The 27,461-nt window shown below is 41.7% G+C and overlaps 1 protein-coding gene across 1 annotated transcript in view; it reads left to right on the forward strand.

Moving 5' to 3' along the window:
- The window catches only part of tmem104 (transmembrane protein 104), a 64,997-nt gene extending 37,745 nt beyond the window's left edge, over positions 1 to 27,252 (forward strand). Inside the window, exons 9-10 of the mRNA XM_056401868.1 lie at positions 8,933 to 9,026; positions 23,206 to 27,252. Of these exons, the coding sequence (XP_056257843.1) occupies positions 8,933 to 9,026; positions 23,206 to 23,969 (858 nt within the window). The 3' untranslated portion in view covers positions 23,970 to 27,252. The remainder of the gene's footprint in view (positions 1 to 8,932; positions 9,027 to 23,205) is intronic.
- The last annotated feature ends 209 nt before the right edge of the window (positions 27,253 to 27,461 follow it).

Raw genomic sequence — 27,461 nt, forward strand, 5'->3', positions numbered from 1 at the left:
ATGATGTAGTTGACGTGTTGTTTTTCTCAGCATCATGCAGTCACACCGCAGTTTATTTTGTTTTGCATCATTAAGATGAAATATTGTCTAAATAATCTTTTTCCTGGTTTTGTCATGAACGCACACACACACACACACACACACACAGACACACACACACACACAAACATATACATACAATATTGTTGGGCTTTGAGACATTTAAATGTGAGTAATTGGTTCCTTTCTCACTGCTAATTAATTTCAATCAGTCTTAATGACAAAAAATGCAAATTGAGGATCATTCACTCTGGGAATGTAAACAATGTCTTCATTTCTGTCAGACTGTCTGTAGGCTGAAAAAGTCTTAGATTGCTGGATTCTATATTTTATACATTAAAAGTTTTAATTAAAGTTAAATGATGTGTGCAGGTGTACAGGTCTTGAATATTTGCACTTTTTGCAGCTATTCTCTGGTGAGGAAGCAGGAGGCACAGATCTGTCTCCATTATAACTGTATGTTTTTTCCAAGCAGTCCTCCAACCTGAACCTGAACCTCACAGGTGGTTTTTTTCAACCCTCCGATGCGACCCATAGCAGTGTCTCCTGAAATAGCGCCCCTCAGTTGTCATGGTTACAATAATAACAGAAGGATTGTACCGAGAGCAGCGCACCTACCTTCGTCGCCATGGTTACTATAATAAAGGTCAGGGGTCGGTTAGGTTTAGGCACAAAAACTACTTGGTTAGGAAAGATCGTGTTTTGGGTTAAAATAAGTAATTCCTCAACATCGTTGTTGTCATAGTTACAATAATAACAACAAACACTCGTGGATATTAGAAACAACATAACCTGCTGGTTTCACATGGGAATCGAACACCCTCCCATGTTCCTGTGTTTTGTTGACCCATCCATCCACCCGCCTCAACCTCCTCCTGACGTGGATGTTGTCTCTCTTTACACTACGTCACCGCACTGTTCCCTTTGCTCCTGTCATAATTACTATGACCACTAGATGTCACCTAGCAACGAAACGTAACTATGGGTCATAATAACGATCAGTGGGCAGTGTTTACAATACGTCATGCGAAATGTTTTCATGTGACTGAAAACATGAGTTTTGTAGTTAATTGAAGTGGGTGAGATAACTGAAATACAGGATTTTCTCCATTGTATTACAGTGAAGACCTGCTGCCTCACAGAATGACGGCCTGTATTTATGAAATATAGGTTTAGGCTTCACAGAAAACGAGTTTAGGTGCTGAACAGGAACGATCTCGTGGTTAATAAATGAGGTGGTCATCATCTTTCCATAGTAATGAGGTGAGATCTGCATCTGTGTGATTCAGGATTACAGGTGACAGTAATTGATTAAAAACGGGTTCAGATTGCATGCGTTAATCAGGGCAGCAGTGTCTGAGAAAAAACAGTTTGGTTAGGAAATTTCATGATTAATAATACAGAAAAAGTGACTGAATAATGACCTGCAGTTTCAGTTTTATCTGTTTGAAATCTGTTTGGAATAAAGATTAACATCAGACACAAATGGCCAGGGATCTTGGGACTGTGGGGATTGGCTATTATAATCCTTCTTTCTATGTTTGATTATGGGCGGATTATCAGTGCCCATGCTGGACCACCGCATGGAACCACCAGGGCACTTAGGATTTTCAGTGCTGTACTTCCTCCCCACTGTGATCTCTGCTCGCCCTCAGGGTCTCTTACTGTTAACCCTCTTTGCGGCAGACAAACACCAGCCAAACCCTAAAACTAAACAGTGATTTCCCAACTTTGCAGTCACGAACAAAGCCCTCATATGGCTCTGTTGGACATAAATTCAGCTACAGTGACTTCCAAGAGCCCGAGGACATCTGTGCCACCGCAGCGTTTGGCCGACCCTGCTGAAAAGAAGAAAAAACTATGCTGATTAATTATTTAATGGGGTGGACGGTCAGGGGTCGACTAGCGTAGCCCAACTGTGATGGATGAAGAGCCTGCGCAACGCACGGCTCAGGAGAAACACTCGTATGTGGCGATTAATTAGAGCAGTGGCTTGGCACCGGATTGGATTGGCACCCTCTCATCCGCACAAATCCAAAACACTGGTCTTTTAAAGACTTTGAAAGTGATTGACAGCCACGGCCTGGGTTGCCAGTTGGTGGCAGGTTTTCACCATAATTGAGATCATTCACCATATCTAAGCCCCATTAATCTCTTACTCCCAAATTATAACTTTGCAGCTTCACAGAGAGGCTGTCGAAAAAAAGTCATGGGAAAGTTATTTTGTTACTTTTTTAAAAGTAGTTATTCCCTTTATTAGACAGAGGACAGTGGAGAGAATGATGTGTTGATTAATTATGTAATTAATGATGAAATAATCGTCAATAGTTAAATAATGAAATAATTAATGACGGCTGAAAGATGGAAGACAGTGGACAACAAAGGTGTTTTCCCAACCTACATTTAAAAGCCAGGGTAGCTTCGCTGAGATCGATGCTCTGTGCTGCAGAGTTCAACATCAGTTCCGTGTTTCATCTACGCTCCCGACCGACTGCATCTCGGGTAGCTCTGTGCGCATATGCCAACGTGAAGTAACTCTGGCTGTTTGGAAGTGTTGTTTGCTGCTTTGTAGAGAACTGGAAAAATGGGTTTAGAGAACAGGGAGGCAGCAGGTTGTTCATCCCTGTGGCTGAGACTGTAATGATAAAAAGATGTTGCCCTCAGAGCGTCGCCATGATTTGAGTCACGGTCTGTAATGAGACCTTGGTACAGCAGTGAGGACTGGCAACAAAGGTGTTGTTTGAAAGCGAAATAACGATGGTGTCACCACAAAGAACTGAAGCCCGTGTTTGAATGCGGATGAAACGCGTTTTTAAAAAGTAGATCCCCAGAGATGGCAATTATCTGAGTTGTATCATCTGCAGACTTTTTCTGTCCCGGTAAGTGGAGTTAACAATAAAGATCTGTTATCTGAACTGCTCACTTGAGCACAAAATATTCAGAAGTACAAGATCAAAAGGACCCTATTTCAGCTTTGTCTGATCACTGAGGTGGAGAGACTTTAGATAATTCAGTCTGATAACTGTTTGATACTTTTTTACTGAAGTAAAACATTGTCATTATAGGTTCTTCTTCTTCTTTTTCTTCTATTAATTCTTCTGTTCCTTTTTTATTCCTCCCGGGCCGCGACAGCCAGAACCGGAAGCATATTGTTTTTGGCTTGGACGTCTGTCCTATTATCATGGACGAGATATCTCAGTAACACCTTGACAGAACTTGGCACAAATGTCCACTTGGACTCAAGGATGAACTGATTAGATTTTGGGGTGTCAAAGGTCAAGGGCGTGGTGACATCTTAAAACATGATTTTGGCCTTGTGAATGCGATATCTCCAGAGCTCTTCAAGGGAATCCCTTTGGTCAAAGGTCAAAGGTCACGGTGACCTCAGAAAACACTTTTTGGACATTACTCAAGCAAACTTTCACACAAATGGTTAATATTTTATATGGTTCTGGATAAAGAGGAATGTAAGCTGAAACTAGTTGTGGAGGCATACAACCATGAGGCAGGTTATTACATTTTAATTCATACTGTTGTGGCTGTCTGACGGTTTAGATCACAATGGTGTAGGGCCATTTCTGAATCCCAATTTGACTTCAGATATTTACATTTTAATGGTTCTAAATATTATTAGTGACAGGGCCTGAAATTTGGATTAAAATCACCACAAAAAATCAAATACATGTTGGACCAAGCACTGCACGCAACACGTTGTCCATCATTATTAGAGTACAGTCATAATTCATTGTTTATGTGATGGACCTCTCTTGCTTTCTGCAAATGAATGAAAACCTGTGACCTCACATTGAGAGCAGGTTATGCAAGAATCTTTTTTCCTCAGTATTTGCTGATGCTCCTTCAGTGTGAACCCTCCACAGAGAGGTAATAGGACAGATCTCAGTGTTTGTATCCATCATTGCTTGGTCACCTTTACAGTTTCTCATCTCAGACTCAGTGTTTATTGCGTTTCACTGAAGTGTGTGATTGCAGCCAGCCAGGTGTCGTCTCGTACTGAGGAGGAAAAATGGCAGATTTTTTTAAGAATGTCTTTGTTGTCAAAAGTGAAATGCTCGTAGTTGATGAGCGCGCTGCTCCAGAGGAGCAATACCCATCAGCTTGCCGAACAGGCAAGCATGGGAGGGAAGCATCTAGCCAAAAGTGATTCATACCACTTTCCTCCTGACGGACTCTGTTTTGGTTTATTGAGACATTTATTAAACTGAGCAAGAAACGTAAGCAGTTTCTGTGGTGAGGACGCAAAAATGCACACAGAAATCTGTATGTCTGCAAGGCCGACGTACAGAGTGAGATGAAATTGCCAGAACAGCCTGAACAAAGTATTAAATGAATAAATGCATTGGAACCAAGTGTCAATCTGTCAGCGTTATGAAATTCTAGTTATATTCATCGCTTTGTTTTCCTGTTGTCTGGCAGTTTTATTTCTCTAGACACTGCTGCACATTTCTAGCTGATGCAGACCTTTGAAACTGGAGCTAATGTTGTTCTCTGTGATATTAATATAATTACTACTATTTAAATTGAATCAAGCGTGGAGTTCGCTGAATGATAAAAGATGGTATCTCTTCATTTTCATAGGTTTTTCTGGGGCTTTTCTGCAGGTTCGCTCATCCCTCTCTGAGGCTTCATTTTTAGATTTGACACATGGAGATGTGTGAATGTGTTCAATCATTTCACACATCAGGAAGTCTGAAGTGCAAAAAAACATGGCTGCTGTAGCGCAGCAGCTCGTCATGTGACACCCATCACATGAAGCCGTCAGCACCAACATTATGTGCCACTTCACTGCACATCAGCACAGCCACACAGTGTGGGGATAAACAGTATGGATACATTGTAGTTGTCTATTTGTTGTGTAAAAGAATAAATCTACATGTGACTGTTTACTTACTGTGCGACTCCTCAGTAATTACAGGACCTGTGGAGATGGTGCTCACAGTCCAGGCTCATAATAAATAATCACATTGTGGGTCATGGAGCACTGTCAGAAGTGACCCTGTTCTCATCCATTGTGGTAGCCAGGAAAGGAAAGACCAGAAAAGGAGATGACCTGAAACTTCATATACATTTATCCTTATTAGCTGACTGTGGGTGCCTTTGTCTAGAGGTCCCTAATGTCTGCCTTGAACAGCACACTCTCACCTGTACCAGATTGCTCTGCTTTGTGATGATACATGCTGTGAATTCTCAGATAAAAGCTGGTATCCATGGGGGGTCCACTCTCTCCCCTCTTGTTCCCTGTCTGCCTTTTATACAGTCAGTTTTCAAATAAAGACAAAATGACAAAACAATGATTTTGATAAAGAAAAAAACAAACAAACAAACAAATTGATATTCAAATAATAACCAAAACCAAAACTCAGCACACTCCTGAACCTTTTTAGATTAAATGTCAATCTGTAACGAGGGGGATTATGCTGTGCGAATAGCGAATAGGCTTCAGCGTGAAAAATCTGTGCAGGAAGAATTCAGCTGCACAAAGAGGTGTAAAGTAAAAGTGGTTTGAACAATTTCTTAGTCATAACAGTATTTATGTGCTGAGTTCGACATGACTGCTGATGTGCTGATGGAATCAGTGCTGTGGAAATGTACATCATCCTAAATTTGTCAAGATGATGGGTAAACATGGAGGACGCGTTACATTTCCATTCACATCAAATAGAAATTTACAGTGGGAACAGATTAGAAAATGTGTCTTAAAAAAAAAAAGAAGAGTACTAGGAATAAAGGCAGTCTGTTGTCAATCCTGGACTAGACGCACCTCTTATATGCTTTTTTTTTTTTTTTTTTTTTTGGTGGACAAGTGTGATCTCTGGCTCGCTGGGACATTAGCATTTTCGCTCTCTGCTCTGGTAGGGTCATGCCAGCTCTCTGGGTCTGAGTCACCCTACAGCCACATGGCATCTGATGCCCTCACACTCGCCCACTCACACTTCCACTTTTCCATCCCCATGCTGTCGTTTTCTGTGACTTCATCTCTTTCCTGTGCAGCTCTAGTCCCTCTGTGATCCAATTTCTACTCACCAAATTCAAGAACGCCTTTTTCAGAGGATCAAGGTTTTCCTGTCGCTGCTGTGGGAGTATATACATCCTCTGATATTTAGTTTATGCCCTCATTGTCTAATTAATGGACTGTCATAGTAGTTTTACACGATTTAGCCCATTAACCATGACAAGATTTTAGAGATACACATAAAAATGAAGTTATGCTTTGAAAATGGTGGTCAGTAGTGGTGCTCTTTGATCTTGAAGGACATTTCCTGGTGATCTGTAAAAAACAGCTGGATGTGGTGTGAAATTTTGTCAGTTATTTACCAATATAACAGAAATATAAATCCAAATAATATAATATATATTGATGCAAATGTAGTTTTCTCTATAGGGAAGAAGGTGCTGTAGTTGTTTATCTTTGAGGTGGTGTTGTGCTCTTGTTGTTGAGATACAGTTGAGCAGTCCACTGTCCTCAGGCCATTGTTCAGTCGGGGGTTTTATGGGAGGCTGCGCAGCCTTGATTCATGAGTGGTCCTGAAACTGCTGAGAAACTACAACAGGCTCAGTACTATTAACCCTCAGGGATATTTCTTGAATCTCTCCCCATCGAGGTCGGACCATAACCTGGTATTAAGAGTTGTCTGTTTAGGAGCTGTTACTCTATGTAACTATGTTTACAGCTGTGAAATAAGAGTATTTATGAAATCAAGATATGTGATGTAGGCCAGGACATCGAACATCAGTACTTCTTAAATATCCACAAATGTGTCTGTATCATTGAGAATCAAAAACCAAACACATTGAACATTTGATCAAATTATTTCTCTGGTTAACTTATTCTAGGATCAGATACCTCTTGATCTCAATCAGAATAATCTCCTAGTTTTATATTGTTGACTTTAGACCAAACATGTTTATATTCCACAAAAAAATATTATTTTGTACCAGTATGGAAACTTGGAGATTGTTTTGGCTCCAGAGAAACTAATAAAGTTTATATTTACCCTTTAACAAAAAACGTCATTGTTGAACATTACCCCTTTTTTGGCTTAGCTTGATCTGTTGCTCAACTTTCTGCTTATAAAAGAACCATAAGAAAATGGAGAAAATGTAGTTTTACATCTCCTCTCTCAGGCTTCTCTCTGGAGCTCTAGTAACAACAGGTTGGTGAGCCAATCACAAGAGAGGAGGCTCTGAGCCTCCCTTCTGTTTGGCTGACTGTTTTCTGAGTGATCGAATAAAAATATTACAGATTACAGGTAATAGCCAGGAAAAAACAAATCCAGCAAGGTTGGAATGTGGGTCCAGGTGGGCGGGGCTTGGGGCATGGATGAGAGCAGTGACTGTATTGTAGTGACATCACAAAGTTATAGAAGTCCTGACGGCTGATTTTAAGGCTCAGTTTCTGAATACAGGCTGTGTGCATCTATCTGTGGAAATCTCACTTCAAACAATATGGGACCTTTAAGATTACAGCTTCTTCAGTAGCGTCAACTTGAACAAATTATGACTAAACACTCTCAAAGTGCCAAGTCGGTCATCAGTTGTAACTGTTTTCATTAGGCATGACAAATACGTTTCAGACACAAATCTCACGCTGTGTGACGACATGCTGTCATTCACAAAGCGATCTTTGTCCAGAAAGGAAAGGTGCCAGGAAAGACCCACTGTGCTGAACCCTGCAGGGCTAAAAACACCGCTGTCTGTCAGCCAGCTGCCATCATTTTCACTCTCTTCTTCAGACACATCCCTCTAAATAATGATTCACTCATTGCCTCCGATGGTCGTGCAGATTTATGCTTTGGCTCGTCTTGAGCTTAGGCTGCACTTTTGCCAAGAAGACAGCAGGTAATACTTTAATATATAGACACATAGGCAACATCATTATTCAGCAGAATTAAAGACTCACACACCCACAGATACTCCAGCTGTCCAGCTGTACATCTGGAGATAATAGCTGACTGTTGTTGTGTCCGAAATTCTCTTGTTACCTAATGAACTAGGTCAGACATGTTACTTGGAAACTTTTAAGCCTTCGTTTTATCAAGACTAATTTAGAGCATAGCCTCATCTGAAATTGCTCCATGATATCAAGCCATATTGCCATGGATTGGTATTTATACTTCAAAATCAATAAAAGCATAAGTAGTAGCTGTAGTTTTCTTCCATGGCTAGAAAAGTCTACAACAGGCTTATATTTTGAGTGTTTAGTAGCCGTCTATCTGTCCACTCTACTTTTTTCTACATGTCCAACACTGAACTGAAGTCTTATTCTATGTCCTCACAGACGTGTGTGTAAGTGTGTGTCTGTCCATATGTTTGTCTGGGAGTAAGGTCCCTCTTTGAAACCCTGCTGGCTGCTCTTGAGATGAAATGGCACACAAGTGAGTGCCTCTGAGATCACATGGCTCTCAGACTGTGCAGTCAGAGAATGGGGATTGGGGGGGGGGGGGGGGTAAACACGTGGAGGAGGAGGAGTGAGGGGAACTGATGGAATTGGAGCTCCAGTAGCTGAGCCACTGCCTCTGATTGCAGCTCTTGATAAAGAAAGTATCTGATAGGCAATCAGAGCTGTGGCCTGAGAGGATTTGAAATTTTTTTGTTGGACTATGGATTGGTCCAGCTGTTCGTCTGTTCCCCTGTCTTTGAGAGTGCTGATGGGATTCTGACAGCACACAATGAGTCTCCACTTGTGCTTCAAAATGACATGTTTGGGAAATTATCACAATTGCGAGTCCAAAACAGAGCTGCGAGCTGATATTAACAGGGGTCAAGAAAACCCACAAAAGTGACATAAGAGGGTTGTCTAACCTTGAGCTAGTAAAGCATTTTGTGTCTTATACACCAATTGAAGTATTCACCACGTCTTTTCTTTATCTTGCAGAGTGTGTTCACTGTTCTGTTGGGACCTTTTACCTTCTTCAGCGCTCAGAAGACCAAATATCTTCAGATCCTCACCTCATTCATGCGCTGGATCGGTAAGAAAAAATATCCTACAATATTCCCTCACTAACTCTGATTATTCAGTTTACTCACATGTTGAAGATTTTGGACTTCAAACATTTTGACTTCTTCAAACATGAGATTTCTTTTTGACTTTCACCTTCCTTTCCTGTTTCCTGATTCCCTTTGCTTTCCTCCAGCCGCCTCTTTCTCCTCCCTTTTTTTCAACCTACACATATTTCCATTTTCTCGATGTCGCCCCACATTTCTTTGATCCCCCCCCCTACCTCCTCTCCCCCTGCCTTCGCCTGTGTGGCTGCTGTGCTCAGGTCCGTCCATCATGGTTTGGTCCTGCTCTGTGTCTTTGATTCCCATCTCCTCTCATTCCTCAGCCTGACAGGCTTGACAGCCCGTCCCAAGCTTGATTGGACCGTCACTCACAGGGCGACGGACGAAAATAAACCGCCCGTCCTGGGTCCGCTGTTAAAATCACAACACCACTGAATCATGGTGCTCCCGCCACCCCCGCACAGCCACGTGCAAGCTCGCATAAACAACACACAAACGCAGCAGCGTCCACACACTGTCCACTGGCTGGCTAAATAACCTCACCCTCCCTCGGCTCTCTATGTAATTGATTGGTTGTGCCTTTTTGCAGGGCTCTTTACAGCACTGGTTAATGATTCAGGATATCTCCATCTCTTATGTTTCCTCCGAGTATTTGAGCAACAACATGAGAAAACGCAACAGTAAAATGAATAAAATTATATAAAATAGAATTATCCTTTAAAGGTTCCATATATATAAAGGTAGATGTCCATGTGCTCTTTGATTATAAGTCAGGTCTAGGTTCTATATTAATACTGTGAAAGTATCAAAGAGCTCAGTCCAAAGAGAAATGCACACAGCCTGTATTCAGAAACTGAGCCTTAAAACCAGCCATCAAGACTTCTGTAACTTTGTGATGTCACAACAATGCAGCCGCCACTCTCATCCACGCCCGAAGCCCCGCCCACCTGGACCCACCATCCAGTGTTTACCTGAAATCATCTAGGTCTATATTTTTATTAGATCACTCAGAAAACAGTCAGCCAATCACTGAGATGGTTTTGTTTCTTAAAACTATCAATATATCTTCTTATGGATCAACACTTAAAACACAGGAGAAGAGAAGAACAGGGGTAGTAACCTTGTGTAATGCTAGGAATCACAGCACCTGATTATCAGTCCGTAGATGTCCATTCTTTCTCCAGTAGGTATTCTCTTAGGTCATTAATATTGACCATTAGCTTTTTAGCTGTAAATATTTGTGTTTAATGAGCAGAAGCTAGCACATTTCCTGTTCCGTGGAGACAGTATGTCTCATATGTGGATGGTTTGTTGGAGCTTTTCTGACAGAGCTGCTTTTGGAGGACAGCAGAATGTATTATGCTGTTAAGACATTGTTTCTTTTCAGAAATGCATAAGTATGTCTCAGTTTTTGGACAGCTGCAAGGTGTTTGGTGTGATATAAAGTGGTGTTCTGCTCTCAAAAGCGCTGTAATGCCTTGTAATAAGAGGCTACAATATCCTGCAGCACTCCCCTGTTTACACGTGTTGGGCCTTTAAATCAAATGTTAGACAGTCAGAGGTAGTTTTCCAGCTATTTTACAGCTGCTTCAAACATGTCAACATCTGATCCATTTCAGAAATAACAAGCTTAAAGTGAAATGCCTTTTGTAGTATCAACCACTGAAGCCTTGCAGGCTTTAAAGGTGACTGTAAAAGCTTCTTAGTTTGCTTTTTCATGAAATCAATCACAGCCACTGGTCACTAAAGGAGGAAACTTTGTTGGAGCGTTACTTAAATACAATAAATATAAAGAAGCAGTTCCCGACCTTTTCCAACGCATGGCCCACTAGAAAATTTAAAAACACATACAACAATGTGGAGGACAAATAATGCATCGTCAGAGCACTTTTTATTTTAAAGATAACGATCAAAGATTTTTCTCGACTCTCTTTCCTTTTAATTCTTCTTGTTCTTAACCAGCTCTACATTGTGATTCTCCAGTTTTTCCCATGGATGTAATCTTTTACTGCGCAGTCACAGAGAAAAAACCAGTACATGATGTGGTCCAGTGGCATCGTCATCATTGGTTTATCACAGTGATTTAAACATTTTTAATGTTTTTAAAGATTGATTCATTTTAAAACATTCTGTATATTTTATTTATAAAATAAAATAAATAAAATATACTTATTAATATTTTATATAATATATTAAATGTATATAATTTTGTTTTTATACAAAATTGTAGCCTACTGTTTTGCAAATGAATTGAAGGCCCTCTTGGGCCACGGCCCACTGATACACAGCATTTATACAGTATCAACTCAGTTTGATTATATTTGTGCTCCTGGGTCTCAGGATCCATTTTATTTAGAATCACTGACACCAAACCCTCTGCAGACATACAGTAAGACCCTCCCTCCCCCCCGATCATTCCTCATTCCTCACCACTCCTTGGATACACCTGCGCTGCCCTGGGTGGCGACATGTGTGCTGGATGTCAGGGTTAGCAGCTGGCCGGTGCGTCGGGGCGCTGCTTCCTGCCCTCGGCTCAGGCCTCGTCACGGTCGTTGCCACTCAACTGTAGTCACCTTCTTGTCCAGTGAGCCCTGTTTCTTTTACACCAAACATGAGTGATGGTGTGGCTGCCTGCTGCTGCGCTGCCTGCAACATGCTGGGATTTTCAATGGAGCAGCCATTAGCACGTCTCAGTCTGAAACCCTTTGCATCACAACTTGTTACTGCAATTATTTGGTCACTTCCTTTTTGTCCCTTTTTCATCTCACTTAATTCTACCTGGATTACAGTGGAAATGGGCGCGAAGGGAAGTCTCTGGACGTATTTACACTTTTTGGTTTGTCACTGCGCTATATCTTAAACACTACAAATTTATATCTGACACAACTAAAGGGGATTATGCTTTTAGCTATTCTGCCATTTTCAGCCACCCTCTGCGTGATGACCTGAGGTTGTCTCCTTTCAATATCTGAGACACTAGTGATCAGTCGTTTACCAAACACACAGAAAATGACGCCTCTCACAACTGTGCTCTGGTGTATTCAAGATAAAAACCCATAGAGATAAGAAGGGCACTGCAACTCAGGGCAAATCAAACATCATATTTTTTACTGTCTGGCCCAGAGAGGCATTTAAAATGTGTTCTCATTTTTTATGTTACAAAAAAACAAGAACGGTACAGAACAATACAATAAGAATGGAACAACGTATCAATTACATTTGAAGTTTTTCTGAATGTCATAAGGGTAATTCACTTCTTTATAGAGCAACTTAACACCTTTTTAGCTTTTTAGATTTTCACATTAATCAGTAAAAATAATTATCGATCATCACATATTTTTAATAAAGATAAGGAGAAAAGTAGTACACTACTGCGCGGGTTATGTCCTTGTACCGTTTGGGTGTTTTGTCATACAGTGTTGTCGCTGAGTTCCTCCATCCAGACACAATTGCTTGATTCTGCTTGAAAAGGCAATGAACTGCTGTTGCAATGATCGCTTCAAAGCACAGTGCCCGGCCTCCTATTTACATGTATTTACTGAGCTATTGTGGAGTAATTTGTGAGAGTGTTCCATAGTGACAACTCGGACCTCGGGTTGAAAGAAAAGCATTTATATTATATACATTTTTGTTATTGACTAACTGGAGAGCTCCCTGTAAAGTACACCGACACCCCCCCCCCCCCACTGAAAGATCCACCGTCCACACCAACCGGCCGTCATTCACTGCCTTTTGAAAATTCAAGAGCTTGTTAACCTTTACGTCTGTCTTTACAGCGCTGTGTGTAGTCATAACATACATCATTCATTCACTGTAGAACACGACGTTAACCTTTCTGATAAATCCTCATTTGCAAGTGGCAGAACCATTGTACACCCCTTATGTCACCAGTGCATGTTAGCAGGTAAAATTAGTGGTGGTGGTGGTGGTGGTAGTTGGAGTAATAGTAGTTTATTGGCCATTTACAGAATATTTCATCGACGTGATACATTGTCAGCTGTCCACAACACCACCTCCTGAGTGCAACACTGAGTGGAGCAGAGAGCTTGTCTAATTGATATTGAGTGGTATGAGAAGAAAGGGAACCTGTTAACAGCCTCCTCAGTCAGTAAACGAGTGTTAATCACTTCCGCCCGTCTCTCCTGGGTTGCATGGATAGCCGTGTGGAGCCTCTGAGGGGTTACTCTCTATATTAACTGTTGAGTCAGTAGCATATGCATCCTGCATTTTTCAAGAGCAGCTGTCACATTTATTTCAGAGTAGAGCAGTGATAGAAAAAAGGTTGTTTTATCGCTGGTTTGGATTATATTTACCGGATTATTTGTCTTTCTGAAGCATCTCTTTTTATTTACTAGAGCTTTAAAAATGTGCTTTTACATGGAGTAAGACTGAAGATACAAATTTAATTCGTTTTTTTACACTTTCTCCTTGACATTAAAGGCCACGTTAAATCTGCTTTGATTCTACTTTCAATATTGTTAAACCATAAAACATGAAAACTTTAAAGGGGGTGGACACATTTTATTGGCTCTGCACTTGAAGTTGTTCCTGTATTAACACTATATAGTTTATTTAAAAAGGTAATGTTTACTTTTTTTTTGTTTAATACAAACTCTTACAGATTATATTCAAACACACCTAAAAGCAATGATGGTCAAATAATTAGAGAGTAAGCCTGACTGTTGATAAACTGCATGTTTATGTGAAATATAGTAAACTGCACCAAGAAAACATGAGTGCAAGTCAAAGACTATTAGCTTCAGTGATCCGTGGCTCTCACCATCCATCCCATGCTCTTAGTTTACTACAGCACGGTATAAAGAGCCGAGGAAGTGCCCGCAGGGATATTCACAGCTGCCCAGTGCCATTCTAAATGGGTGAGGGAGGGAGATATTGTTTTTGAAGGTCAGGGGGACTCTGGTGGCTGGTTGAGTGGAAAGTTCAGTTTGTCCAGAGCATGCAGCTCACAGGGGGATGGTGAAATATGAGCGGGTCTTAATGAGCCGTACAACAGAACCACAGTTCAGAGGTTCTGGAAAATTACATTTAAGGGAAACAAAAAAAAAATCCCGATTGGGAAAATATCACTCCTTTTCTGTCTTTCTACGACACTCCCATCGACGGCCAAGGACTAAAGCACCACACAGCGGCATGCAGGGACTTTTACAGATAAGCAAGCAAAGCCAAAAAAAAAAGCCAACGACACTCCCCACTGCCCACAAACCACCATCTGAATGTGCGATGACATGTTCATGACAGCACTGGCAGCAAATCCCTCTTAAACTCAGGGCCTGTCCTGTGTCATGGTTTTAGCAGCCTGTCTCTCTCTCCTGCATCTGCTGCTCTCTGCCTGGACATCTTCACCGTCCTGGCTGAAGAAGTATTAGGGTCTTTCCTTTGAGCTGACAGTAAACATCATATGTGCAGTATAGACAATGACAGTTCAGTCTCAACATGCTGTCTCAGATTTCTCAAACATACTGCAGATTTTGAAGGAAAAGATAATAATATGAAAATCAGAACAGAATTAAAAGGCTTGGGTGTTACATTACATGATTAATTTTTAATATGCAAATTGAATAAGTATGAAACATCAAAGTGGTGTAATAAAAAAAATTTTTAAAAAAAAAGTCTAGTCATACCGGTTAACAAAAATATAAAGGCAACACTAGTTTTTACTCCCATGAGTTGAAATAAAAGATCTAAGACTTTTTCTATATACACAAAAGACACACACACACACACACACACACACACACACACACACACACACACACACACACACACACAGATATACCATGTTGATATCCTGAGGCCCACTGTCGTGCCATTCATCTGCCACCATCACCTCATGTTGAAGCATGATGTACACAGGTCCGGGAAGCTTAAAAGATCCCACTTCTTGCATGGCCAGCTCGGTCACCTGACATGTCACTGAGCAGGTTTGAGATGTTCTGGATCTGCGGGTACAACAGCGTGTTCCACTTCCTGCCAATATTGAGCAACTGTGCACAGCCATTGACGAGGAGCGGTCCAATAATCAGCAACCTGATCACCTCTCTCTATATATATATATATAGGTGATGTGTCGCACTGCATGAGGCAGATGGTACTGACTGGTTTTCAGATCCATGCATGCAATCAGCATTTTGATATGCTGGATGGACGGATTATCTTGGCAGAGGAAATGCTCACAAACACAGATTTAAACACAGTTGTGAAGAAAATTTTAGGGAAAGACGCCTCCTATGTGCTGAGAAAAAGTCTTAGATCTTTAATTTCAACATACGAAAAACGGGAGCAAAAACAAAATTGTTGCATTTCTATTTTTGTCCAGTGTGTAATTGTCGGGTGGACCAGGACAGTGGAGAGAGAAGCTCCACAAGCTCCTCGTCGTCACACATGTTGACCAAGGTCATTAGTAAGACAACTTAGGCTACGTCCCCACCAATACATTTTCATTTTGCATGCATCTCTTTTGTTGTGTTTTCACCTCCCGTCCACACTACTCCGGCGTTTTCAAGCACCGAAAACGGAGACGCTGCTGGTCCCGGTTCAGTATGAAAACTCTGGGGTTGTGTTGTAGACTGGATAGGTGAAAACAGAGACCTTTGGAAATGATCGCTCCCTGATTGGGTCTCATCAGCCTCAACTACAAGTGGTGAAAGCAACATGGATAATGAATTACAAGTTTTACTAGCAGCTGTTCAGTTTTTAGCTGTCCTTGCTGCTCCTCGTTCAGAGTATTTTTTTTGCAAATAATCAACTGCAGAGTTGACAATCTGCTGGTGTGCTAGTCTGGACAGAGATCAATTTCATTTGAAAACGCTGTTTTCAAATGAAAACGTAGTGTGGACATAGTCTCATGCTGATTTGAGATGATAAATCACTGTAATTTGCTAGTTTGCTTGTTACTGCTGCCTCTTAATGCTTAGGAAGAAAAGATTGCTGAAGTAATTTTCTAATGCACAGCTACAGTGTCCACACACATCTGGACATGTGTATAATAATACTGTAATATCATAACTGATCTCAGGACAGTGGGGGTTGAATCGAGGACCGCTTGAGTCATCTGTAAATAGCTATAGCTTGATCCCAGGATTATCCTCAATGTGAAAGCATCCAAAAAAAATCTCAATGTGACCCATGCCCATGAAAATGACAGAAACGATAGATGCAACGTCTGGTGGTGAAGCTAGCTAACAGAGGCAATGTCCTGCCGCCACCACAGGAGGGCAGTGAATTACTAGATGGAATCGAACAGGAGATATCAGATCCTTTATGGGGCTGTAAGGAAAAACATCACTTCCACTTCAGTATCGTTCTTATTGATTTCAAAATGATCACAGTCACTTTCACTGTTCTTGGTGGCCTCTGTACTGTATCCCTGCTTAGTACTGATGTTTGTTTGGCTACTGTGAGAGCTGACTCCTTGTTGAGTTGCAGGGTGATTAAGATCTTGTTTGGTGGATGTCTGCTTTGGTAGAAGAACATGATCAATCTGATCCATATCCAGTAACTAAGCTTTTAATTATAGTCGTGACCTCAGTGCTTTGTATACCTCAGAGCTGCCTTCATTCCTAGGCATGAGAGATTTGAGGGGAGGAATTAAAGCTGCACCTTCACCCTTTAATTCAAAAGAAGTTATGTTTTTAATGATAAGTGAGATACATTAAATAAATCACTTGTTCATACTTGTAATATGCTGCTTAAAATCCAGAGCCGGTGAGCCTTTCTTCACTTACTAATTATTGCCTTTTCAATAAAAAAAAAATGCTGCATTTAAACATTGATGTTAAATGCTCATTTACACCTTTTGCTTTATTAAATTACAGATCGAACAGAACTTTTCGACAACAGACTGATTTTTCTTCACAAACCTTTGAAAGATGGAAAAAATAGCGGCATTCTTTTGTCTCGGTTCCGAGACTTCTTTCATTTTATGTGAATGTAACTGATAACATTTAAACCTAAGAGTTAACCTCAGGCCAACCAAATGTTCTGGCAACAGAACTATTGATTGTGTTCATTACTAATCTCTAGATTATTTTCTCTTCATTGATCAATCGCCTAGTTTATAAGAAATCATAGAATAATGAAAATAGTCCAAGGTCTTGTCTTTAAGCTCCGTATTTTCCTCTTCTTCTGTGTTTTATTTGAAGTGTTGATCCATAAGAAGATATATTTGTGGATTTAAGAACCAAAAACCATCTCAGTGTAGTTTTACATCTCCTCTCTCAGGCTTCTCTGTGGAGCTCTAATAACAACAGGTCAGTGAGCCAATCAGAAGAGAGGAGGCTCTGAGCATCTCTTCTGATTGGCTGACTGTTTTCTGAGTGATCCAACAAAAATATAGCAGATTTCAGGGAAACACTCAGAGAAACCAAATCCTGCAAGGTTGGATGGTGGGTGGGCCGGGCTTGGGGCATGGCTGAGATGGGGGCGATGACTGCTTTGTTGTGACATCACAAAGTTACAGAAGTCCTGATGACTGGTTTTAAGGCTCAGTGTCTGAATACAGGCTGTGTGCATTTCTCTGTGGACATCTACCTACGTTGCATTAAAGTTAAAAAAAAGTTGTGTTTTTATTGTGACATATAAATCAATTCCTCTCCTCCACACCAGCTCTGTGCATCATAATGGAGTGGATGGTGTATAATGGAATAATTTCAAGCAGAGGCGAATGATTATTTCCCTGTTGTAGAGATGTGAATTCTTTGGATTGTTCCTTTTCTTGCAGGTTATAGAGGCAGGTGCATTTAGCCTCTTATCTATGGATAAAGTACAGATTTTCAGGGCTGTGGCTCAGCGAGTGAACTAAGTGATGTTTTCATCAAGCTGTTAGATAGTGTCATGGAGTTTGGCTCCTCCCTGTGAACCTGAGCTGCAGTGTGGGGTGCTAAACAGTAGGCCAACCGCTGTGCCGCTCTGTGCTGTGTTTACTGATAGTCCTATCTGCTATCACACAAGTTGTTACGAGGCGAGGCAGCCACTTATCACCCAGTCGCCCACCAGACACAACAGCAGCGGCACCAGCAGCAGCAGCAGCCCGCTAGCTCCGGTCCTGATAGGTTTGAAGTGATAGAGCTCTACCACAGCAAGAGATCCTGAAACCCTGGTGAGAACTGGGCAAAGAGCCGGTGCTAATTACCCCAGAGATTATCCAAGAGTGCTCAAGGAGTGTCTCTCTTAATTGATGATTGGATGATTGCTCTGCTTTAAAACCACTAGCGGGGTGAATTGGCAAACAAGAAAACAGTAGAGCTGCATCACCACAACTTTGCATTGCATTAGATCATGACGTGTTTGTCTAGTGTTTAAAAGGCTGTCAGAGCAGCGCCATTCTTTTCAGGCACAGCTGAGAAGTCCTTGACCTTCTCACTGTCATCAATGAATTGCTCACGTTTAAGTGTCCGAGTCATTCTCTCCAAGGAGCGAGAGAGAACCCCCCCCCCCCCCCAACTTTCAGCTTCCTCGTGCTCTGTCGCACATGAGATTGATCACCTCTCACCTTCTACCATTTTCTACTCATTAATTGACTCCAGGAATCCCATCTCTTCTTAGATAGCCCCCAAAGAGTCCTCCTCCATAGGAAGTCAATGACTCCTTGGAGTATTGAGAGTGCGTGCCAGCCTTGGGTTAACAGCAACAGCTTTGTTTGCTAGCCGAGAGAATACAGCTATAGCAGCCTCCCCTCTGGAGGGTTGTTAAGTTGAAGCATTCCTCACAAGGTCATTCCCATCCCCATTCAGGTAATATAAATCACAGGCTGCATGATGGACGGCCACTAGTTATGTGGACGTGATGTGTGGCCGTTTGACACTTGCTTAATTTACTCAGTTCCTGTGTTCACATGTCAAGTGTGCTGGAGAGTATTGGCGGAGCAGTTTGCAAGTGAATGTAATCACCATATCCTGACAGATACCGGCTGAGGTAGATGGCTCATCGCATCAGAATGAAGGAGTTTTGTGGAGGGTCTTTGGGCATATAGGGGTTGTTGCTACGGGATTGTAGGTGAGATTTTGTCAGTTGAAACTACGACAGCATCTCTTAAAGGGTTTTTTTCATTCTGTCAGAACATAATAAGAGAGAGGACCATAAAGGAAGTCCTGTTCAGATTAAAACAGAATGTCAGGCTGATGTAGATTTCATTTGTATGCGTTACTGGTTTCAGTATGATTCGTAATAGTCACTGAATAATGCATGTGAATGTGACTTACACCCCTCTGTAGCACGACGCCACTGACCAAGATGGCCACACTGACTTTACTATGTAAATAAAGCACTAGGGTCTGTTTCCTTAATCCAGTGGTTCTCAAACTGGGGGGCATAGAGCCACTGCAGGAGGGGGCGTGGATGACCAGGGTTCAAATACGGAGTGAAACTAAGATGAAGATTTATGCAGGGAAAGTAAACAAAGAAGAGTTTGCTGATGCCATTTCACTGAAATTCAACATTTTTTATTATTTGCTTCCTCCATGGTTAATGATTGTTAAAAAATTATAGAGTGGGGAGGGGGAGGGGATGAACTTCCCTTCAAAGCAGTTGATGTGATCCGAGCCAATATGCTCTTATTTCATGGCTGCACAGGTCTTCACCATTGAGATTCATAGCTGTATGTGCAATGAGTGTGATAAAACTGTCACAGGCGAATGTGATTTGCCCACCTCATGTAGCATGATGCAGCTGAGAGTTGGTGACAAATGAGCACATTATGAAAAGCTTTATTCTAGCAGCTTTGCTCTTGATCGACTTTCAATTTCTTTGAAAAATAATGGGTTGGTTCCTGTGTCTTAAGTAAGACAAATGAGTTCTCTGCCGCTAATTAGCATAAAGTCTTGTGAATTGTCGGCAGAAAAAAAGATGTTATGCTTTAGAATTTGCAATTTTTGAGGCGTTTGGAGTTTTTTTTTTTTTTTTTAACCCTCATTTACATTTCACTGGGAGCTCACCAGTGCGACCAGGAGTTTTCTCACAGGCTTTCTTGCAGCATCTTAATCTTGGCTGGACTTGCAAAAAAAAAAAAAAAAAAAAAAAGGTGCCCAGCCACCCTGAGGTACTCTTAATTAAAAGCCCCATGCCTGTCTCCTTCCTGCGCAGCCTGCCAGTGTGGGTGTTCGAGGAGGAGGAGAAGAGCTTCTTTTCTCCTGACCTGCACCTTTTTCCTCTCATGGTGCAGCAGACAGACAGGTGGCTGCGCTCGCCGCTTCACACGTAGCCTCTTGAGGACAAAAAGGTGGGAAGAAGATGAGAGTTTGAAGGAGAAAGAAGACAGGAGGAGCAAAGGGAGCAGACGGATGGGATGTAGTGATGGCTCTCTCACACATTAAAGGGGAGTGGAGAGTAATGCGGAGAAAGGAGCGTACGTCTCCAACATAGAAGATGATAGGAGACTGTTAATGATTTTATGGAAAGAAATCAGAAATCTTTTTTCTTTTTTGCATTTTATCATCTAAACACTTAAAATGTATCAGGACATTAAGATTATGAAATTAATGATAGTTGCAGCACTACATCTGTGTGTCCTTGTCCTTGAAAGCTGGTCTGTTGCTAAACCATTTGACCTCCCTATTTAAGAGAGGGGGGGTTAGGTCAGAGTGGGGAGGATCCCACCTTGTGGAGCTTTTCCTAGAGCCAGAGATTACATTGGACGGAGGCCAGAGATGCATTAAATACTGAACACTCATGCAACAAGTTTATAGACTTTGGCTACTGATGTGTGTGAGTGTTCACATCTACACTGATGTGAGTTTATGCAAAGTGTGAAACAAAGGTGTGCACCCTTTGTGCTCTGCTGGTCTGTTCCCTAGAGCCCCCATTTTCAGATCCACAGTATGTCCCATGCTGGTGTTTATCAGGTTCTTTCTGTAAAGATGTCCATCCCCACTGAAACTAAATATGTTTCCCTCTCAACAGATGTGCTCCTCCCAGCCAACATGTGTGGAGGAGCGGGTCAGACGGTCTAGTTGTTCTTATTTGTTGAATTTTTGCTGTTTCTGTTGTCCCACAACTGAACTAGCAGGAAATGCTAACGGTTAACAAAAGGGACAGAAATTCATCTGCTGAATATTTCATGATTACAAACTTAACAAATGTGCTGTATGTCTGGCTGTATTAAAATTTAATAAGTGATCTCAGTGATATCAAGATAGAGGCGACAGAAAGTTGTGGTTTTATTGTGGTTTAGATTTTTTTTTTTTTTTTCACTTCCTGTTTGAATTGTGCTGTTGCTGTTAAATATAAGACTGTTTTTCAGTCTTATATTGTATTACTCTAAAGTAATTTCTCATTCTTCTTCTTTGTCGTCGTCTCATAATACTAACAGTAAGGATTTCTTGGTCTTTTTTTTTTTTTTTCTCTCCAGACACTCACCTCAGTCCTGAACGCCTTTGTCTCTGATGGCGTCTCCTTCCCTTTGTACAGTCTGTCACTGATAATTAGAATGAATTTATGAATTTTATCCTCCTGACATACATTAAAGTGCCACTGCAAGGACACACAGGAGCTGATTAATAGAGCTTGTTTGAAACTCTAAGTTCCCACCTCGCACACTTCCCCTCCACCCTGTTAAAGCACTACGACCTGTGCTGAAAACAGAAACTACTCTACTCTGAGAACTGCAGTACCGCCCCTCTGAAATATCTCCATCAAAGGCAGCGGGGATCTCACCCCTTCAGTTATGCATTATACCCAGTCTCAAAGACTGTGTGGAAGTGTACAGTATAGAATCATTTTCTGCATATGTGTGGCAAATTATGGTCCGAGTGTCACTTCCTAAATGTCATGCTGTGTTTAAAGGACAGCTGATGATGAAAGTTGAGGAGCTGGCTGCTGGCCACCGCAGGGCTATGACTAACTCCTGGTGTCACGGGCTGATTGAGTGTGCATGGAGGTGAGACGCCTTACCGGGACACATGACTGTCAGCCCGTATCGGGACTGCAGGCCACGCTCAGAGGTCTCCTTTAGATACGGTCATGCTAGTTTCCAGAGAAGCATCTCCAGAAATCAATTGGAGATGCGATGGGAACGACGGGGTGGAGACTCGCGGGGGGGGGCGGGGGCCTTCTCTATCTTCGCCCGTCTCCGGTGACTTTATGTCGGGCCATGAAATGTTTCTTAGTTGGTCTTTACGGCTGATGTTTCTGGGCCAAAAAAGCAGGAAGGCACTTCCATACTGAGAGGATGAACTTTATCTACCTGAGCTGGAGCTGTATTGCTTTGCCTTAAAAGTTTCAACAGAAAAATATCTTTACTGCTTTTATTTATTTATTTTTTAAATCTTTATATCTAAGGTAAGGCAGGTTTATTTCAAGCATTGTAATGCAATTGAAATGATTGAAATTACGGATCCTAAAAGTGACAAAAGGCAGTTAAAGGTCAGGACAAGTCAAAAATAGCCAAGGGGATAGATAGAAGGGGATAGGGATAGAGCAAGCACCAAAACATTAACCTGGATCAAAGTCCAGTTCTCTGTTTTCTGGAAGTTTTTTCCAGCTGTGTGATGTTTAGTAAAAGCTGCTTCTCCACGTTTCGTTTGGACTCTGGGAACACTGAGGGTTCGTGTGGTAACAGACAATCAGAGAAGCATTTAGGTCCAAACCCGGAGAGATTCATGAGGTAGACAGATGCATTAAAGGCTGTGCAGTGGTACTACCGGTGCAGACTTTGTGGGAGGTCTGTGTGATTGGTGGACTGTGGTAGAAAATGGAAGTTGCTTTACAATATAAAACTTTGAAGGTTGGGGTTGTTCCTCTAGTGGAAACTCACATTTGTTATATGTTCTTTGAACAGTGTGAGGTGATGTGCAAAGGAGGGAAATGATACGCAGTCTTAGTAATACAAATAATGTAAGATAGTGTATTAGTTGTCTCAGCTGTTGCGTTTTTTCATTGTAATTGTTCCAAGGCATCACCATTACTTTGACATTGTGTATGTTGCTGTTTAAAAATGCTACACATACAGCAGCTGCCTCTGTGATTGACCAATAAACGCCTGAACCTTCAAAATACCTCGTACCGCTGCATCCCTCCATATGAGGCGTAATGTCCGTCATCACACCGTAGTAACTTGGTTAAATGTAAATTTGTTTTATTGTTTCTTTAATTAATTTCCTCTACTTTTTCTTTTTTCTTTTTTTTTTACAGCCTTCACCATGATGATCATCTTGGCTCTTATCCGCATTGGTAAAGGCACTGGTGAGGGCCACCCGCCAGTCGCCTCCCTCTCTGGAGTCCCCAACCTGTTCGGGGTGTGCGTTTACTCCTTCATGTGCCAGCACTCCCTGCCCTCCCTGGTGACGCCCATCTCTGAGAAGAAACATGTCGGCACCCTGGTGCTGGCAGACTACATCCTGATCCTTGGCTTCTACGTCCTCCTCTCGTTCACCGCCATCTTCTGCTTCGACAGCTCGCTGCTGCACGACATGTACACCCTGAACTTCACGGACAACTGCGACGTGTTGGACATCCCAGTGCTGCGCTACTTCTTAGGCCTGTTCCCAGTTTTCACCATCAGCACCAACTTCCCCATCATCGCCGTCACGCTCCGCAACAACTGGAAGACCCTGTTCCACCGGGACGGAGGCACCTACCCGTGGGTGGTGGACCGCGTTGTGTTTCCCCTCATTACCCTGGTGCCCCCGATCGTGGTGGCCTTCTGCACCCACAACTTGGAGTCCCTGGTGGGTATTACAGGATCCTATGCTGGCACAGGGATCCAGTACATTATCCCAGCCTGCCTTGTTTATTACGGAAGACGCCATCTTGAGCCCGTTGTGGGCAGAGATGCCATCAACAAGCACCAGTCCCCCTTCCGCCATGCCTTCTGGGTGTGGTTTGTTTTGCTGTGGGCCGCCTTCTGCCTCATGTTTGTCACAGCCAACATCATCCTGACTGACACCAGGAAATGAGAACTCACTGTTCCCAAAACTTTCTAAAAAAAAAAAAAAAATCTCTATCTGTTCGGCCGATTTCTTTGTTCATTGACACGAGGCCTTACTTGCTGCTGGTTGGACAGTGTGCCTTTTTTATGGGACTTTTGTTGCATAAACTAAACGTAATTAAGAGTAATTTATCAAATTTGTTAAAAGGGACCAAATGTCAAGTGTTTATGTTCCATTATAAAAGCTGGAACAGTGCATGAAACTATTGAAAGGGAATTTATTAAAAATGATCTTTTGTAAACAAACACCTGACAGTCTGAGGTTTGCACTTACAGAACTTTCCAAAAACAAAAAAAAAGAGGGGGTTCAATATGCTTCAAATGAACTGTTTCATTCAAAGTGTTGTACGCACATGTATAAACTGTATAAAGTTGGGAGGGTTGTCGGATTGTCGGTTTTGGAAAGTCACAAAGATTGTCGGACACAGGGACAGGGGGTGTCAGATGCTATCTTAGCATGCCTCCCCAAACTATCCCAAATCCCAAACTATGGGGAAGTTAGAGTGTTGAGGTGGTGAATGATCCACTGGACCTTCAGGGCAGATTGTTCCAATAAAAATATATTGAAGCGACTGAAAGAGTCAAGTAGCGACAAGAAAAAGCGCCTGTCACACCTTGACTCGTGTCCTGCTTGGCATCCACACAGCTTAATAATGAAATTGGAACAGAAACCAACAGAAGAAGAAAAAAAAAAACGAACAAATCAGGGATGATCAGTCTTTCACGGCTGACGTGTATCCATTCCTCAGCGGCGGCCGCCTCCGATCTCCTCGTCCCGCTCGTGAACGATGAAGCTCCGTCCGTGACAGATCCAGACAGATGGGTCTCCAGGAAGAGCTCCATCTCAGTTTATCACCAGACGCTCTCGCACCTGTAGTTCACACACAGGGCATGTCTCCCGTCTCTTACTGCTCAGCACCCATTCATGACTCTGTCAGTCTCATATCTGTATCTATCACACAGCCCAACACCTGACAGGATAATCGTGATCTACAGTGCCCCATGGCTGTGGGGAGTGCCAACAGTGGCCCAAAGTGAAGGGCCACCACTGGGCCAACTGTAACTACACAGCTTCATACACTACACTCTGTACTATAGCTCAATAATCCTGATTTCACTGACACTTGGCAGCTTTCTATCTTGAGTTGTGCCTGTTAATGAACTCACTTACTCCCCTTACATTTCCATCTCGGACCCGTCTAATGGTTCTGTCTCTGGTTTTCACAGTTCGTACAAAAAACAAATTTTTTCCTCTTTATTTTTAGTGGATTTGTTTTGCAGATTTTTAGGTGAATGAAATGTACAATGGAGGTGCTCTAAGTACAACTACCTGTGAGCTGTTTTCTTAGGGATTATTTATTCAGGAGAAAGTAGCGCCACTGCAAACTGTAGGTAGTGCGTTCTATGGATTGTCAAGGACACTTTCTGGAAAGATATGTTGCTTTTTTTCATTTTTAAATGTCATTTTTCAAATGTGTGTGCACCACCTATGATATTCCATCCACCTCCATGGTGACGGGAGAAATCTCAGAGGCAGATGTCACTGTGTGAATTGACCCTTTGCACTTTACGTTCGCTTATAGTGTTCAGGACTTTAGCAGTGTAGGAGACCGGAGCTGGACGATGTGCTGATTCATACCACGTCCACTGTTTATGCCGTGTTTGAAATCACTCATCATTTGCTACTGCAGTGTAAATAGTGTATATGTGTGAATTCCTCCATTCTTCACCTGTGATGGATGTTTTACTCATGTGACCTGTCAGTTTTTATTATGTAGGAAACAGTGAGTGAGTGGACGAGGAGTTTCAAACACAGCTGCAGCTTTAACTCGGTGCTCAGTGGATAAATACATCAAACGGTAACCATAGCAACAGACCTTGAAAGTGCACAAACAAACTAGAAACGCTTAAAAAAAAAATTTAAAAAAATATGGATGATTTTTACTTCTGTAATTGTCCGTGGTTATAAGCATGATAATACACTCAAAGATGTTCTGTTATAGAACCTGATGGACTCTACCAACCAGACACTTTGTCCATTATTATTGCTTACATGATGTCATGATATGAGAGACTACAAATCATCTGGGATTATTAGAAATGTTGTTCTTAACAGCTGCTTTATGATGACGTGACAAAGTAATTTGACTGTCGACACAACCTGTTCGGTCAACAAATCCATAGCACAAACAGCTTTTTAATGTTTTTGTTGGTTTTTTTTTCTTCGTCTCCTACATGCGCACCCTTCCGAAAACATAAATAGTCAAAAAATCTTATTATATCGTTATTCATAGAGACTTCTTCCTGGCACATACCCCAGCTGTTGTAGCCCTGGTGCACTGTTGAAGGCTGTAGAGGTGTCTCCGGTCGCGGTGCTGCAGAGACAAACATCATCAACGTCACCAAACTGCAGTGAGAATCTGCATCTCAGCAGCAGATCCTCATCATTTAGAGATGACCGGTAAACACTGCTGGTCGTCACACACAGCTGTCTGTCTCCGTCAGCTTTTGTCTAACCTGGGTGGTCATGGACGAGGAGTCTGTAAGAGTCTCTGAATGCAGAAACACACAAAGCATCATTGTTATCCGTCATTTATATGTTTACGTTCTCACTTCTGTGCTGTTTGGTTTTCATCCTCCCAGATCCAGATGTTACAGGTGTTTTTTGTTTTGTTTTGTTTAGTTTTTTTCCTTCTTCACCTGAATATGGAACATTTAAATGAAAAAATTTTCTTTGATATTGTAGATATTTATAATTTCATCAGCTGGAGGCAAATACAAGATTGTGTGTGTGTGCGTGCGTGCGAGAGTGTGTGAGTGTGTGAGTGAGTGAACAATCAGATGTTGAATATGTTGAATGTGGTTTCGATGACTCTTGTTTGGAGTTGTGAAATGTGCCTTTTTTTTTTTTTTTCAGGGTTATTTTCTCGCCCTAAACTTATCGACTGTTTTTGTCGTCCGTTGAAAAGCAGCTTGCCATTTCATTTAGCTGACAATCAGTGTGTCCCCAAAATACATCCTCATCCTTTCTTTTCTTGTCTTCTCTATAATTTCAGTTCTTTTTTTTTTTGTTACATGAATTTTCCATAAGTTCACTGTGTTTCTGAGAATTGTGTTAGTTTGTCTTTTTAGATCCATGTTTCTGGTGTTTGTTTACAATCATTTGGCCAGCCTGTGATATGGATGTTTACTGGTTCAATGTTTGATTTTTATGATTCACAAAAAAAATAAATGCTTTATGTTCATCTGAACCTCATGAATCTTAATTACTTAAATAGAAACTGGGGTTTCTTTCAACTTGGGTCATCTTTAGTTGTCAGACTTTTATGAAGATTTCCATTATAATATGTAATTGCATTTCAGACTACACTGTATGAGCATTAGAATGTGGACAGAGCATAAAGGAAGTCTTAAAAGAGCTATTTGTAAGTTTTATTGCTACATAGCTAGCATAAGCATT

This window comes from Seriola aureovittata, chromosome 17 (assembly GCF_021018895.1).
Source record: "Seriola aureovittata isolate HTS-2021-v1 ecotype China chromosome 17, ASM2101889v1, whole genome shotgun sequence".
Lineage (NCBI taxonomy): Eukaryota > Metazoa > Chordata > Actinopteri > Carangiformes > Carangidae > Seriola > Seriola aureovittata.